A 14931-nucleotide genomic window follows, 5' to 3' on the forward strand; every position below is an offset into this window, starting at 1 on the left:
AGATGCTGTCACAAGACTTTGCAGGCATGCAACTGAGAACAAAGTGAAGGCAGAGTACAAAGATGGTTGTGGTTTGGGGAAATGCACTAGAATCGGGGGCCTAAAAATCGACTGGACTTGTGTTGCCAGTTGAGTTGAGAAACGACTCGGCTGAAAAAACCCTGCAAACCATGTCCTCCCTGCCCGTCATCACACCTAATTAAATAGACATAAAGACTTTGGATGTGAAATGGTTTCCCGGCTGAGTAATGTTATTTTATTATCTAGTTAGCAAAGTTTTTTTTTTTTTTTTTTTTCCTGTCCCCATTTCCCATCACACAAAACAGAAGAACAAGAACATGATTAACTGTTGCTCTGGAAGATGCTCTTATAACGTACAACCCATCGGTGTGATGACAATGAACCATAAATGCATTAGAATGCAGTAACGTGCGCACCTTGATGGGGAAGTGTAACGGGGCCCCCATGCTGAGGGTGACACTGTACGCTGCTTTATCTGCGTCACATTATACCCTCATTAGAGAAGAAAGGCTAACACGCCCATGCAGTACCCCGTGCCGCATGAAATGCTCTCCACATCCCAGTTGTTGTATTTTCTCATCCATTCATATCATTTCTCTTCCACCCTTGCAATCAATTTTCTTTTTCCCCGCCATCCTGTGACTGTCCCCTTTTGTTGGATTTCTTTTTCTCTTTCAGGATTATAGATTCTGCTCCTACAATCCGTATTCATTTCTAAGGGGATTTGTAAAGCAAATGAGGATTCAGCCCTTTGTGTTCCTTGTTCCTCTTCATTTGCCTTTTCTCCATTTTTATTTCCTTTCCAACCACTACCCTTTGTCCCTTTTACCCCACTCCAAGCCCACTTATTCCCCCGTCCCGAATAGCAGAGGAATCTGTCATCCCTCCACCCTCATTAATCCAGTGATTGCCTGTCCTCTAATTAGATCTCACTCTCTCTCTCACACACACACAGACACAAGTCCTCCTATTAGTGGGGTTCAAATAGCTGCTCTGGTATAAAGAGGACAGTCCGATGAAACGCTGGGCTGTGATCGTGCACGTTGGGGTTGTTGTTTGAGTGACAGGGGCAGGGTCAAATCCCACTGTTAATGTCAGCTGCCGCTGTTCTTCACTACTGCGCAACTATCCTGTTAACACTGGTTCATCCGTCAACCACAATGAGGACATCTGGGGAGAGGAAATGAGTCGTGTGAGTGGAGGATGGGGAATCGTTTCAGAGTGTACGTTTAAAGTACTAATCACACAGTTTTAGTAGGAGCGATGAAGTTATTGTAGATAGGAAAAACCGTTTGATGAAGTGATGAATTAAAGTCAACAGTAAAATGGAAAGTGGGCACAAAGAACGGCACGAGTTTAAGGATATAAGCGTCGCTCATGCTGCTGTTTCAATGTCTATGTTCTTCTCGAAGTATAAAAATGACTATTAATGAAAATTAAAGATTAAAAAGCTATTTACTGGTATCTTTTCAAATGTAGGACTATTTTGTAACCAAAATAAATATTCCCTTCTTACCGGTTACATAAATCTTCATAGTTTCGAGATGTGAATTGCTTACTTTTTATATTTAATTGACTCTATGGAACAAAAGGTGTGATGCTCAAAAGGTAAATACATTTGAAAAACTCCCAGTGACGTCTCTTTTCAGAGATCCTAAAGTAATTTTCACAAAACTTCAATTTTGGAATTAGTAGTAGTATTTTCTTACATGGTTTACTAGCTTAATTATTCTCTTAATAACACATATCATGGATTTTACATTCATCAACATAAACTGTTGCTCGAAAGACTGCCAGACTCACGGCGTAAATTATTAACATTCAGAGTAGCGAATGCAGATCTGTAAGTGTGAATTATTAAAACTGTGCACTATAGTGTGGGAGAGATTGTTCAAAGTCAAATGCTTTCTCCCCCGGTTTCGAACCCCTTGGGGGAAATCCGAAAAGCTCATTTGTGGAGATATCGCGTCTTTGCGTCTCATCAAAGAGGTTTAATACAAGCATCCTTTAGTTTTCTACGGCTGGGGAACTTTTTTTTCTTCTACCACATCCCTTATAGTGTCTGCCTCGGTTATGAAGGTGTTTAGATGTGCATATCATGTTGCGTCCCAGTTCAGCTGCAGGCTGTTGTGGTCTAACAAGAGCCGTAGTGTCTTTTTTAGTCACTGCTGCCTGAAACACTTCTGACAAAAATGAAGTGGGGCAAACAAGAAAAAAACTACCTTTTACCTTCATGTGCGTCAAGCTTTGATCTCTCTTTCCCTGCAGCCGATAGTTGTGAATCTATAAGCGCCATGATTCTGTAAAACAGACAATTAAATTGCGTTATTCATATGAGTCATCGGCAGCGTCTCCTTCTGTCCAAAGTGTGCACTCTGAGTAACACTGGCCTTCATTTCACCCTGGCTTGGCCCCAGCACAAGGGGAGGCAGCTGTTGCAAAATTAGCTGTGTGTGTGTGTGTGTTTGTGTTTTATTGTACTTCCCATGGGAGAAATGACTAAATGCAAATCATGTTTGTGCACTGAATGGTCAGACGTGGCGGCCCGTCTTTAATGCCCTTTACCTTGACATCCATTATGTCTTCTGCACGGTTGTAGCACGAAGGACTGACGTGTGATGGGGCAGCATTACTGTCATCGTTAGGGAAAACTGTGCTGTCTGAATTTATTTTCAGCAGAGCTTGGCATGGTGACATATGGTAAAAATATAGAAACGTTTTTTCACATGAAGGAAAATTGAAGGAAATTCTAATCTGTAAACTGTTATTAGTAAACTGCCTTTTTGTGTGGGTGTGGGGTGTGGGTCTGGCTGGCTTACCCACTTTGGAATGGAAAGATAAGTGAAAATGATTGATTGTATCCGAGTCGTTTGTCATGCGCTGACAATCCTGACAGCGCAATAGATGGCTTTCTCGTTTGACCTCCGAGAACCTCAAATGAAAACAATATTGCTTTTGCAGCCACCGGCCCGCTCTGTAAGCTGAGTTCATGATGTAACACCGTTGGTTGGTGGTTGACGGATTGAGCGCGGGGTGGGAGGGGGGGGGGGGGCGGACGGACGTCAGCTGTGACGAGGCAGTGGGTCGTTGGCGTGTCCCTCGCCTCATTGGAATCCCACGTCAATCCGTCCCCAAACCAAACAGGAGAGGAGACGTGTGGGACACGAGAGGACCAACAAACAACGGGACGATATTCGCTGATGGGCCGAGAACATGTGACAAAAATAGAGGCCTTTCCTATTCATTCTTGTGTCTATAAATAATTTCCCTTCATCGTGTTTAATGAGCCGGGCAGATCTGCATATGCATAACTTGTAGATATTCAATTGGAGACACTGTCACTTTGACATATGCATACAACATTGCTTTCTTTCAAAAAAGCTCGAGAGCTGACAAAAACCCCCCCAAATGATGTTGATTAATTCCTTCCAATAGTGATGCAGGGGCAGCATTGTGCCAAACTAATGAACAAACTCCCACCAGGGAAGGAGAAAAAGACGAAGGTAGCCCGGGGAAGAGGAGGAAAGATAAGAGGAGTTCAGTGTGCCCTACAGGCCGTGGAGCTTTCATTTCTCCTCCCGTTCATATGGAGGGGTAGAGTTTAGCTGCAGGAGGAATCCCTCTTTAATTACATGGGGAGGGAGCAGGAAAAGAGTAGGATAACGAGAGGAACGGGGGGTGAGGCAGCAGAATCAGTTATTAATAAAAGTCTCCGCAGATTTATTAAATGGTGGCTTTCCCACTGAAGGTTGACTTGAAGGCCGCTGGCATTGTGTAAAGGAGGGGAGGAGACGGAGAGGAGGGGGAGGAGGAGAGGAAAGAAAAACAAAGTGAGGCGTCTTCATCTTCGCAGTGTGTGATGAAGATCTTGAAGTGCAAAGTCTGGGTACACTTACATTGAAGACTCTTCTTCCTCTCTTCCTTTTGAAACCCATTTTACACACACACACACATTGTATATATAATTTGATGCCATGGTGCCACCAGAGTAAATGATCCAGTACGTCTTCATCTTTCTCCCTTACACATTAAGGCATCAAGTTCTTCTGTGATCTTGGCCTCTCTTTTCTTTTTTTTCTTTTTTTTTTTTTTTTAAAGCGCGATTATATTCATCAGCTTCCATCTCTCCCCATTGTGAAAGGAGGGAGAGTGCAGCGTGTAATGGATGTCATTTGCTCACCTGAAACAGGAGGGAATTATAAATGCCATGCACCCCGTCCTTTGTGTTTATCCCTGCTGATATGATAGCCCGGCCATAGAGAAGAGACAGTGAGACGTAATGGTTGCCTCTCTGGCAAAGCCCATGAAGAAGATTGCATGAAATGAATGTGATACCGAGATGAGAGAGACAAGCGGTGCATTGGGTCGTTTAGCCACCAAATCCCTCATTTTCTGGGGGATAAAAGAGGGGACAAAAGTGTGGTCTTCTCGAGTGTGTCTGTGTGTGTAAGTGTGTGTGTGTGTGTGTGTGTGTGTGTGTGTGTGTGCGCGCGTGCGTGCGTGTGCCAGATAGAGAACGGAGGCTTTGGAGAGATGATGAATGTGTGATCTTACACACCTCAGAGCATTTGAGTGACAGAAAAAGACAGACGGCCAGGGAGAATGAATGATATCAGGACCCACGCTCTGGAACAGAGGACTCGCATTGGCACCCATTGCTCCGGCTTGGCTCCGAATGTGGTGTGTGTTTGTCTTTGTGTGTGTGTGTGTGTTTTATCCGTTGAGAAAACCTTTTCCCCCAAGTAGCCGGCATCTGAGGCCTTGACAGGCATCATGAGGTCTCTTCCATTCTCCAATGTCTAAAATCCCTGTGTGTTTACTTTTTTGGTGGATCGGTGTACATGCCATGGGCCACCGTGTGTATCGTCACATCTGCCTCCGACGGAGTGTTGAATTATAAAGCGTTCAGATATGGCGGCATTGTTTGCTACAGTTCTGTGCGGGTGCTTAGCCTTCATGGCGGCTCACCAGGTGACAAACCACTCGATGCGGCGACGCGGCTACGTAGATTACACAAACACGCGCGCGCGCGCACACACGCGCGGGGAGATTGTGGTTTCATGCACTCTGATGATAAGACTTTGGCAGCCAAAATCCCTCCAAAGGCTAACACAATGGCCTTTTTCCTTTTAGAGACTACCGGGTTAGGTACCTGGCAGTGGGCTGAGACAGCGGCATATCTCAAGAGGACGGAGCGGCCTTGTGGGGAGTCAGGGGACGGGAGGGAGGGAGGGAGGGAGGGAGGCGGGGGGGAGGAGGAGGAGGAATGTATCATGTGAGATGCAATGAGGACCTGTGTTGAGTCTAATGCACACATACACACACACACACACACACTATCTTTCCGATTCCATCTCAAACTCATTCCCTTTATCCACCTAATGCAAATACATCTCTACACAGTGGGGAGGGCAAAGCATAACCTCCCCCCCCCCCCCGCACATACACACACACTTAACACACTTAGATTCCCTTGCATTTTTTAAAAATCTGTACGAGCATTCGAGCAGGATTTATCTTGACTTTGACAAGGAGATACACTCCCTCTGAATTTATTCAATCTGTTTCAATGTTTGTGTGTGTGTGTGTGTGCGCACACGTCTGCTCAAGAGTGCTATTTATATTACCTTTTTTGGACACGTTGATGTTAATGTGGATAGCAAGAGATAGAATAATGTGATGGTGTGTGTGTGTTGTTTTTTTTTTTTTAGAAGCATCTCCATACTGCCGATGTCTGTCTCGAGTGATAGTGTGAATGTTTGTGGTTAACACGCCTCTGCATGCACACATGTTGAAATACGAGTGTGTGCAAAATTGCCACGTATTGAATGTGTTTTTATTCGAGAGAGCGATATTGGAGGAGGGGGGAGGGGGGGGGGGGGGGTGCGCGTCAGCCGAAGATATGCAGTGTGACAGTCGACGTACCCAGCGGCGTGAACCGCCGTCGGTGCCGCGCTGTGCAGAAGAGATTCCAACGTGCATGCAGGCGTTCCTGATCTCTTATTACATTCAGCCATGCCCTACATTGGATGGCTTAATTATGGTATTTTTCATTCCACACTCAAATATGCAATCTAACTCAACATGAGTTTGCTGCGTGGACATGTATAATTGCATCAGTTATATCCAGAAGTGTAAAGATCCAGGAGAATTGGATCATCATCCCTGCCATAGTGTATTGTAGAAAGGATTTTTCATTTACTAGTCAGCTGCACAGGTGTGGAGTGGCTCTGAACTAAAATGTATAGTATTTGCAAAACTACTGCTGCAATTGTATGGCTAAAGGGGATTAATAGATAGATATAAATGGTCAGATAGATCTCGAAATATGCATAATATAGCCAGTGGCTGTGTAGCTGCACAGTTAATGAGTATTATTGTTTGTACCCAATGATGGTGTGACCATCTGGTGTCTCCTTGTATAAGTAAAGAAACAGTTGTTCAACCAACCTGGAAATGTAGCAGATAAAGGCAAAATGCTTGTTCACGTCTAAAACTTGTATTTTCAGGCTAAACTTCCAGTTATTGTGCATGCACACACACACACACACACACAAACGCACGCAGCTTTACCCTCATAACAACCCAACGTCAGTCCCACGCCGATGATGTCATCGCTCTTTCCCGGCTGTCATCAAGGAGCAACATGAGTGACAGCGGTCATCCACCGACGACGGCTCATTAATCAAAAGTGCCAGCCGCACCTATTATTGCATCGCCCTGTTGCCATGGTGACAAGAGCAGCAGGAGGCTGAGATCTACCTCTGCGTTGCCCCCTTGCTCCCGGTCACTCGAGCCCCATGCCAATCAGTGCCAGTCAACGGCGGTTTGAGTTGTCGGTGCTATACATCATAATAGATGGACTGCTCTCCCAGGTGGGCAGGCTTTCAATATGGAGCCAGCAGCGAGAGATAGAAGCTGTCAAGCAGTGACATTTTCATGAAATACGAGTACTTATGCAAAATAATGTGTTTTTCCCTATTTACATACATTTTTTTTTACTCTTTTGGAGTTTTTCTGTTACCAATGAGACATTACTGGTGTACATGAAACAAAATTGTGGCTGTCTTAATGTAAGGAAAGTTTCTTAAATTTGATAGTTAGATCGATAGTAATTGAAGATTAGAAGTATTTTAGTGCTTGTCTTCCATTTATTCATTGTCTTTTTCTGTCCTACAAACGCACATCATAAGCAAGCACGCAGACATACTGTTATAATAATATTAGTAATATTCGACTCCCTCCCATCACCCACTTACACCGTGCAGATTTTAAACGTTGGATTCATTTTCTAATTTTTTTCTTCATGGCCACAGCTCGTGTTCATTGAAACAAAAATGTGAACCGTGAATGACTCCGTCATATTTAATCCTCCTTGGTGTCTCTGCAGCTGTCAAGGGTGCCAGTGGAGGCCTGTGGTCAGTACTCCACCTGCAGCGAATGTCTCGGATCTGGCGACCCCCACTGCGGCTGGTGTGTCCTGCACAACATGTGAGTATTACTATTGCTGAGCACACAAAGTCACACAAACACTGTGTTCTCCCTCCCTCCTTTTTTTCAGTTGGGGGGGGGGGGTTGCTGTGTTTGGGTTGTTACCCTCCCCTACCTCCATGACGCCTGGGCCCGTGCCCAGCACTCCATCCCTCGCCGCCCCCGAGCTTTCAGGGGCTCCTCAAGCCAACCCAGCCCAAGTCCCCGTGGCTCGGCCTTGTGCCAGCCTCCCCTTGCAACCCCCCCCCTTTCCCTTAGATCCATTACCAAACCTACCCACTGGCATTGTTTACCAGCCCTGAAACCAGAGCCTGGTGAGACTGCCAGTGCTCTCATGGGCACCCCTCCAGAGATTGATAGCTTATGTCATTGTAACCGGACTGAAAACTGTTGAATGAGTTTGGGAGGAGGGGGGGGTTTCCTTAGGTTTAAGCTTTCGGTCTGCCTGTCTGTCTTTCACTTGCACCCCGGCGCACACGCACAGGTACACACCAAGCGCACATTCCAGCGGCTGTCAAACCCTCGTCCCTCAAGATCGGTGCGGGAGATAATGCCTGCTGGGGGCAGGGAAATTTCCCACTCCACACCAAATTGAAAATTGGTTTCTTGTGTTGGTGCTAACTCTTGGGTAGAGTGTGTGTGTGTGTGTGTGTGTGTGTGAGAGACAGGGTACATTTTGCACCTTCATGCTTGCTGCACCAAGGAGACAGAAAACAGGATGAAACACAGAAAGGAAGGAAGGAAGGAAAGAAGGAACTCAGAAAATAAGAGATGGATGTTGAGCGAGGTGGATAATAGCACAGTTAACCCTGAGGAAGTCAGAAAGAGAAATGATAAGAAGATGGTCATTTCGGATAGAGAAGATCTGTGAACGAGGGCTGAAATGTGATGAATTGACCGAGATTTTAAAATGTTGTTGAGAAAAATAGTTTGTTTTCTGCCGAGTGAAGGAAGGAGAAATGGAGGACGGATGTTTTAGATGTCTCCAGGGTAGAAAGTGCATTAGCAGACAGAGGTAACACTCTCACGGGTTATGGGTCACCACCCAGAAGTTAGAGGCAAAGTCACACACACACACACACACACACACACACACAAACACACACACACACACACTCTCTAATGCTCAGCCATGCGTGAGTGCCTAATGCTTCAGTTCAGATTTTTGTTTTATCTCTATTCCTTGCATTGAACTCCTTCTCTTAAACTTTACTAAACTTGAATCACTCATTGTGTCTATTCTACCAGGTAATTACATTTAAGCATCTCAGATAAAGCTACAAAATCAATGTAAACAACAAATTTAGGGCCGAAGCAGCCACCATGCAGATATTTGCCATCTTAAATGTGTGAAGAGTGCAGGTATGAGTTTCTGTGTGGTTGTGTGTGTGTGCGTGCGTGTCTGTGTGTGTGCATACGTGTGTGTGTGTGGATGCACAAATCCATTAACACCCTGGACATCCTCCCAGTCGGAGCAAATGGGTGGCCTTAGATTGGCCTGTCACACTTAGCCTGATAGAATCGGCTCTCCTCAGCCCGCCCGTCCCTGCCCTCACATACACACGAGGGCAAGCGCACAAACACACACTTTTCTTTGTGGTGAATTAGTGTCACGTCGCCCTAAAAAACGAGAATAGTACCCAGACGGAGAGAAAATTACCAAAATGCCACTTCAGCAGATGTAGGGTGGTTGTGTGTTTGACAGAGGGGGAGATTACAGGTGCAGGGTTTTGTGTAATTTGTGTTTGCTCTCTTTCAACCAACACAAGTAAAACACACAACTCGGTTTGATTGATTGACCACAGCTTTAACTTTTCTAAAGTCCCTTTTTTCATTATGGCATATTAAATATTTATTTTGTGGAAAAGGACGGCTTATTTCTGTCCTCACTTTTACTAAGTTGACATTGATTTGCTGATGAAACTAAATGGGACAGGCTGTGAACCGCTATAGGACGGAGGAATATGAGTCACATACATCCAAATATGAATACCACACAGCAAGCACTCTGCATTAATATGTCAGCTTTACCTTCAGGTCAGGGAGGAAATCAAGATAAACTTTAAAAAATGCAACAATACTTAGCTACATTGGAGGTAATTTGAGTCTTATTAAACATAAACTCTAAATGAAGAAAGTTGTATAAAGCAAATATGGTTAAAAGTATGACGTCTGACCTTGATGACTAAGGTCTGACACTCTTATACACACAAGACACAAAGTCTTTCTCTGAAAGTCAACTCAGCCATGACGCAACATTATCCCATTTGAGTTGACTTATTAGATATTCAGAGGACAGAAACGTGAATCTTTTGTCCCTCGGTCTCATTTCTCCTCCACTTGAGTATCTACTCCCAATTTCCGTTCATTCTGCTCTAAAAAAAAGTCACATATCATTGACCTGAACCCCCTAAAGCAGAAAGTGTATGTGTGTGTGTGTGTATAAAGGTAGTGAAAGTTGGCTGGATTGCTGGACGTTGAGGTTTTTACTCATTTTATGGACATCATACCATCGAACAGTAAAACAACAAGGACTGGTTCTGCTTACTTGTTTGCTGAGGGGATTCTGAAGGTGTTTATTCGTACAGTAAAGCTTCATCATACAGCAGCGTAAAAAGGAGGAGTTGCTCAGTTATGCCTTGAATCGATTGACCTGACGTCTGAGTGCAGCCAAAGAGAAAACTAAACCAATGTCCGTGAGTGACTGGCGGCATTTTGATGATGGAAGCCCACGGGGTCAGTCAGTTCGTTTTGTTCATATTCAGTACAATGCCGTCTTGTGAAGAGACTTTTCCTGGCCTGGTCGAGTTTAAAGATATTTATAGAAAGAACACAAATGTGAAAACAGGCACCCTGCCCAGCATACTGCCTGCAGACCAAAGGCTTAAACAATCCAGTCTTTAATCAGGTAAACCCCGAGAGACCGGAGCACAAGGAACTCTTAGAATTCACACACACACTCTCCCACACTTGTTTGGGCTGGCAGGAGGGTTGCTGAGTGGAAGGACAGCATGCAGTTCATCTTCAAAGTGTTCTTCCGGATAGTTGGTTGTTCCCAATCAACCTTGAAATCACCTCACACACACACACACACACACTCTTCCCCTATCAGCGTTGCCTTTATTTACTCTATAGATCGGTGAGAGGAGCTGTTAGAGAGAACACCGGGGGAAGAGGAGAGGAAGGCAATCAATAGCACAGGGGAGGAAATCAACAGCGGTGGATAGTGCACCTGTGTGTGTGTGTGTGTGTGTGTGTGTGTGTGTGTGTGTGTGTGTGTGTGTGTGTGCGTGTGTGTCAGCGTGTGCGTGTCTCTCATAGCGGCCGGTGTCCTTGACTAACACTGACTATTCATTTGGAAACGCGAAATGTCTTCATTAGTAGAACGTATGCTAGTGTTCGTCTGATAATCCGTCCATCCTTCATGCCCCCCCCCCCCCCCCCCCCCTCCCTTGCACCCCCTCCTGCAGGGAGCCTTGCCAATATCTGCGTAAAGCTGAAGCCTCTCACCTGTCTCCCGAACTGTCTCGGCCCATCAAACTTTTGCTCTTTTCTGCTGAGACGCACGACTTATGCTAATGCCTGTCGAGCTTGGCAGGTGAAAAGAAAGTTTTCACTCATGTAAGCGCCCCCCCCCCCCACCCCCCCTCCCCCATTTCATCATTCCCCTTCTATCGGCTGTTTCCCCACTGACATTGGATGTCCCTGTTAACCACAGCAGAGGATCACATAGGTCTCTAACAGACGATTCACCTGCAGGAGAGTATGAAAGAAGCCTCCGCGGGGCAGTGCACTGCAGTGAAAATATGCACCATTCCTCCTACTCGAATGGCTGCAAGATTAAATTGCACACATTGCAACATCCTACTTGCATATGACATGACAAGCGTCACCGCCGACTTTGCTGAATACACCTTTAAGTGAATACTTTAGGGTTGAATAAGATTGTTCCATTCATTTCAGTCTTTTTTTAAGCATCACACAAGTTGTATGTTGGCATATTCGGTTTTCTGTGCGGTTCCATCTACACTTCAAACCCTCGTTCGACTTGTTCAGTGGGCCAATATATGCCAAAAATGTTAAAGCTACGTTTCTGATGTTACCTCCCGTAATGCGAGTCTGTCAGCTGTCAGTTTTCTAAGTGGTTAACTAAGCTGTCAACACGCCTGCCGTGCGTGACAGCCAGACAGATTGGAAGCCATATTTGGAGAAGGAGCATTGTCAAAAGGAATGTCATCAAATCCGGGGGGTGGACGTTGAGAATATTTCAAGTTGCTTTGTGATATCGGTGTCAATTTGGAACAAGTCCTTCTAATGTTGCAATAGCTTAACATTAATATTGGTTTTGACTCAATTTCTGCTTTTGGCTGAGATGGGGGAAATCCCCAGAGTTTCTGGCTTTTATTATTTTATCATTGGACCCAGACAACATATATATATTTATTTATTAAAAAAAAGAGTTTGAATCCTTATGGCTTGTAGAAATGCAGGATTACAGCATCAACAGTGCATTAAAATTGGGTTATCAAAATAAAAGCTGAAAATAGAACTGTTTTTATGAACATTAAAATTTTCTGAGTATTGATTATCTGTAGTCTTAACACACCTACCAGCTCATTAGGGTTATACAAAAAGAGGTGAAAGTCTAAAGTGAACACGCAAAAAGGCTGGTAAAATTTGCACGTCATGCTGCAAAGCTTCTTGTCTTCTAAACCCTTTGTTTTCCCAAGACGTCTCCGCTGCTGTCAAACAAATAACCTTTTCAAAGAAGAGCGAGGGAAAAGCTAATTGGCAGATCCACTGTGTGTTTCTTTTTTTCTCTCTCTCCCTCATTTATTCATTCTGCACCTCTGCTACCTGTCGCTATGTTCACAGTCATCCGGTTCCTCGGTGTTCTCGTGTGGTATGCCACACTAATGCTAATGAAGCTGCAGCGCCTCAATTAGCATGCTACCAAGGTGTCGTGTTGGGTTGTGGCGACCACACGGCTCTCCTTGGGGATGGCAGTCAGTGTGGTGAAACGCCTCGCTGGCACGGAAAGGAATTGTTTGTACCAAAATTTAAAGTTTTAATGAGCGGAGTTCAGGCTCTTTAAAGTCAAAACGTTGTTGTTGGTTGTGAGATTATATCGAAGAAATAAAGCTGCAAATACATGTCCTATTTAAAGGTCAATTTATTAGTGATGGACAGACTTCACTGATCTTACTCTACATGTAGTTGCAACAATGACAATACAGCAGAGGAACTGGTTTTGGTGGTAACCAGTGGCAGAACTCTGAAACCCCAAACTTCTCCAAAGTAGTTTCTTTGATCTTGAGCCCGTTGTATCCATTGCACTTCCTCTGATTCCTTTGCCCAGGGGAGGATGGCCGTCCCCCGAGTGCGGGCGACTGGTATCGCCCCTCCCTCACCTCCAGCCTCCACCTCTTGCCGCATGCTAAGGGAGGTTGAGGGAAGGGAACAAGGCCAAGAAGTGACAGGGGCACCAGGACGGAACGGAGGGTTGAACCTCGCAGTGTCCTCTCAACTGTCACCATCGTAGTGAGAAGAAACACACACACACACACACAGGGATCTACCTAGCCCCAACACACAGGCCCAAGTGCATACACAACTGCTGCTCGCCCTCCTTTAAGTCCGGACCATTGCTCACTGTCACCTATTGTCACCCGACACCACACAGGGAAACGCAGACGGTGCAAAATGGACACGCACACTCACAGTGGGAAAGGTGTCCTGCTTCTCTCCTGCAGAGCATGAACAGACGCGGGTACTGACGCGAGGCAGAGGGGATGAATGAGAGACGGCCTGACAGTCCGAGGCAGTGAAGATGAATGGAGATGAGGGGGGTTAGTGGGTCAAGAGAGAACGGAGGTTCAATAAATTCACAGGAGAGAGTCGGGATGAGAAATCTTCCAGCGAACGGCACAAATGAAACCCTCGAGAACAGGTGCGCTCACCCTGAAGATATGACGGTAAACACACGTGCATGAGAGCACTCGTGTAGGTCCCCTCAAATATCCCATCACAACAAATATATCTTCAGTAATCCTCACTGATTGCTCTACCCACGCATGCCAAGACAATATACTTGTCATCGCAAATGCATTGTGATACACTTACTATTGAAACGTCATGTCCCTCGCAAAAGCTTTGCAATCATGTTATGTGTATGTAAAATGTAAATTCTAAAATGGCTGTTAACTTAACTGTTGTCTCAGTTAAAGAAGGCCCGGTGTGGTGCTAATGTCAATGGATTTTGACATTTTTATGGTGGCATGTTAGGGACGTGCATAGGAGCCATATACAATATTTGAAACTTTAACTATAGCTTAATTATACAAACTATAAACACTCTCAAAGTGCCCTATTCTCTCTGATAGCAAGTGGTACGGCAGGAATAACCAAACGGCCTCTTTCTGTGAGCAACCACCAGCTGCATATTGATTCCCTGGATCGATAGTATAATATGCTGTTGTCTGCAGCTGCACACGTTAAAGATCATAACACGATATATGGAAGATAAAAGCCAAGTGCACTTGAGACCTCCACTGAGAAGCAGCCCTCCAGCGGCCTGCACCGTCTCCCCAGGACCGGCTATGAAATTATCATCACGCAGGGCATTTTAATGCACAGAAATATTGCTGATGCGGTGATAAGCCAGTGGTTTTCCCGTGTGGATTTTTCTGCTTTGTTTTTGTTTTTTTAAATTGAGTTCAGATAGCGGTTGCATCGTGCTTTCTGCGTCGTGCAGGATCCGTTGGCAGCGGACGTGTTCTGGTTTCTGCTCGTTGAAGTAAGGACCAAAAAAACGTTGGCGCAAGCTCTGGTTGTAAAGGGTCAGGTTGGAAAGCAAATATTCCCCAAAACTGGGACTCGATGGGTCTATGGGACCAAGCAGTGTTGTGCCATATGCTCGAATAAAGAACCTAATACGTCTCCCAAACAACCCCGCTGTGATATGGCTCTGCTGGGGGACTGTTGGGGGGGAAGGGGGTCAAAGAAGCTGGTTGGACCGCTTTTGACAGGACTGCTAAAAGTGTGCGTTGGATTGTGGGACGCCAAAATCAATGGCGCATTTTATTTATTTAATTTTCTAATGTGACTTTGTGGGTGAAGCAGTAAAGGAGCATTTATGGCAGCTGTTGGAAATAATATGTGATCATTCCGCTCACTTCATTCAAATTGAAGAAATAAGGCTGTCTGACACTGTGTGTGTGTGTGTGTGTGTGTGTGTGTGCGCACATCATTCTATCCACTATAGCTTTGTACCTGCAAACTCTCAGCAGTGGTGTAATTTTCCGCTCAGCCGGTGTCATGCGGTCGTAGTATGTTAACGGGACGGCTCACAGGTTTCTACTTTGGTGCGACCGCTTTGCAATTTCTATGTTTTTAGGGGTGTTGATTTGTGAATTTGTG

General features: G+C 45.1%; 1 protein-coding gene across 1 annotated transcript in view; it reads left to right on the forward strand.

Moving 5' to 3' along the window:
- The window catches only part of plxna4 (plexin A4), a 177996-nt gene that overhangs the window by 106802 nt on the left and 56263 nt on the right, over nt 1-14931 (forward strand). Inside the window, 1 exon segment of the mRNA XM_037459730.2 lies at nt 7412-7512. Coding sequence (XP_037315627.1) covers nt 7412-7512 — 101 coding nt within the window.

Source organism: Pungitius pungitius, chromosome 2, assembly GCF_949316345.1.
Source record: "Pungitius pungitius chromosome 2, fPunPun2.1, whole genome shotgun sequence".
NCBI lineage: Eukaryota > Metazoa > Chordata > Actinopteri > Perciformes > Gasterosteidae > Pungitius > Pungitius pungitius.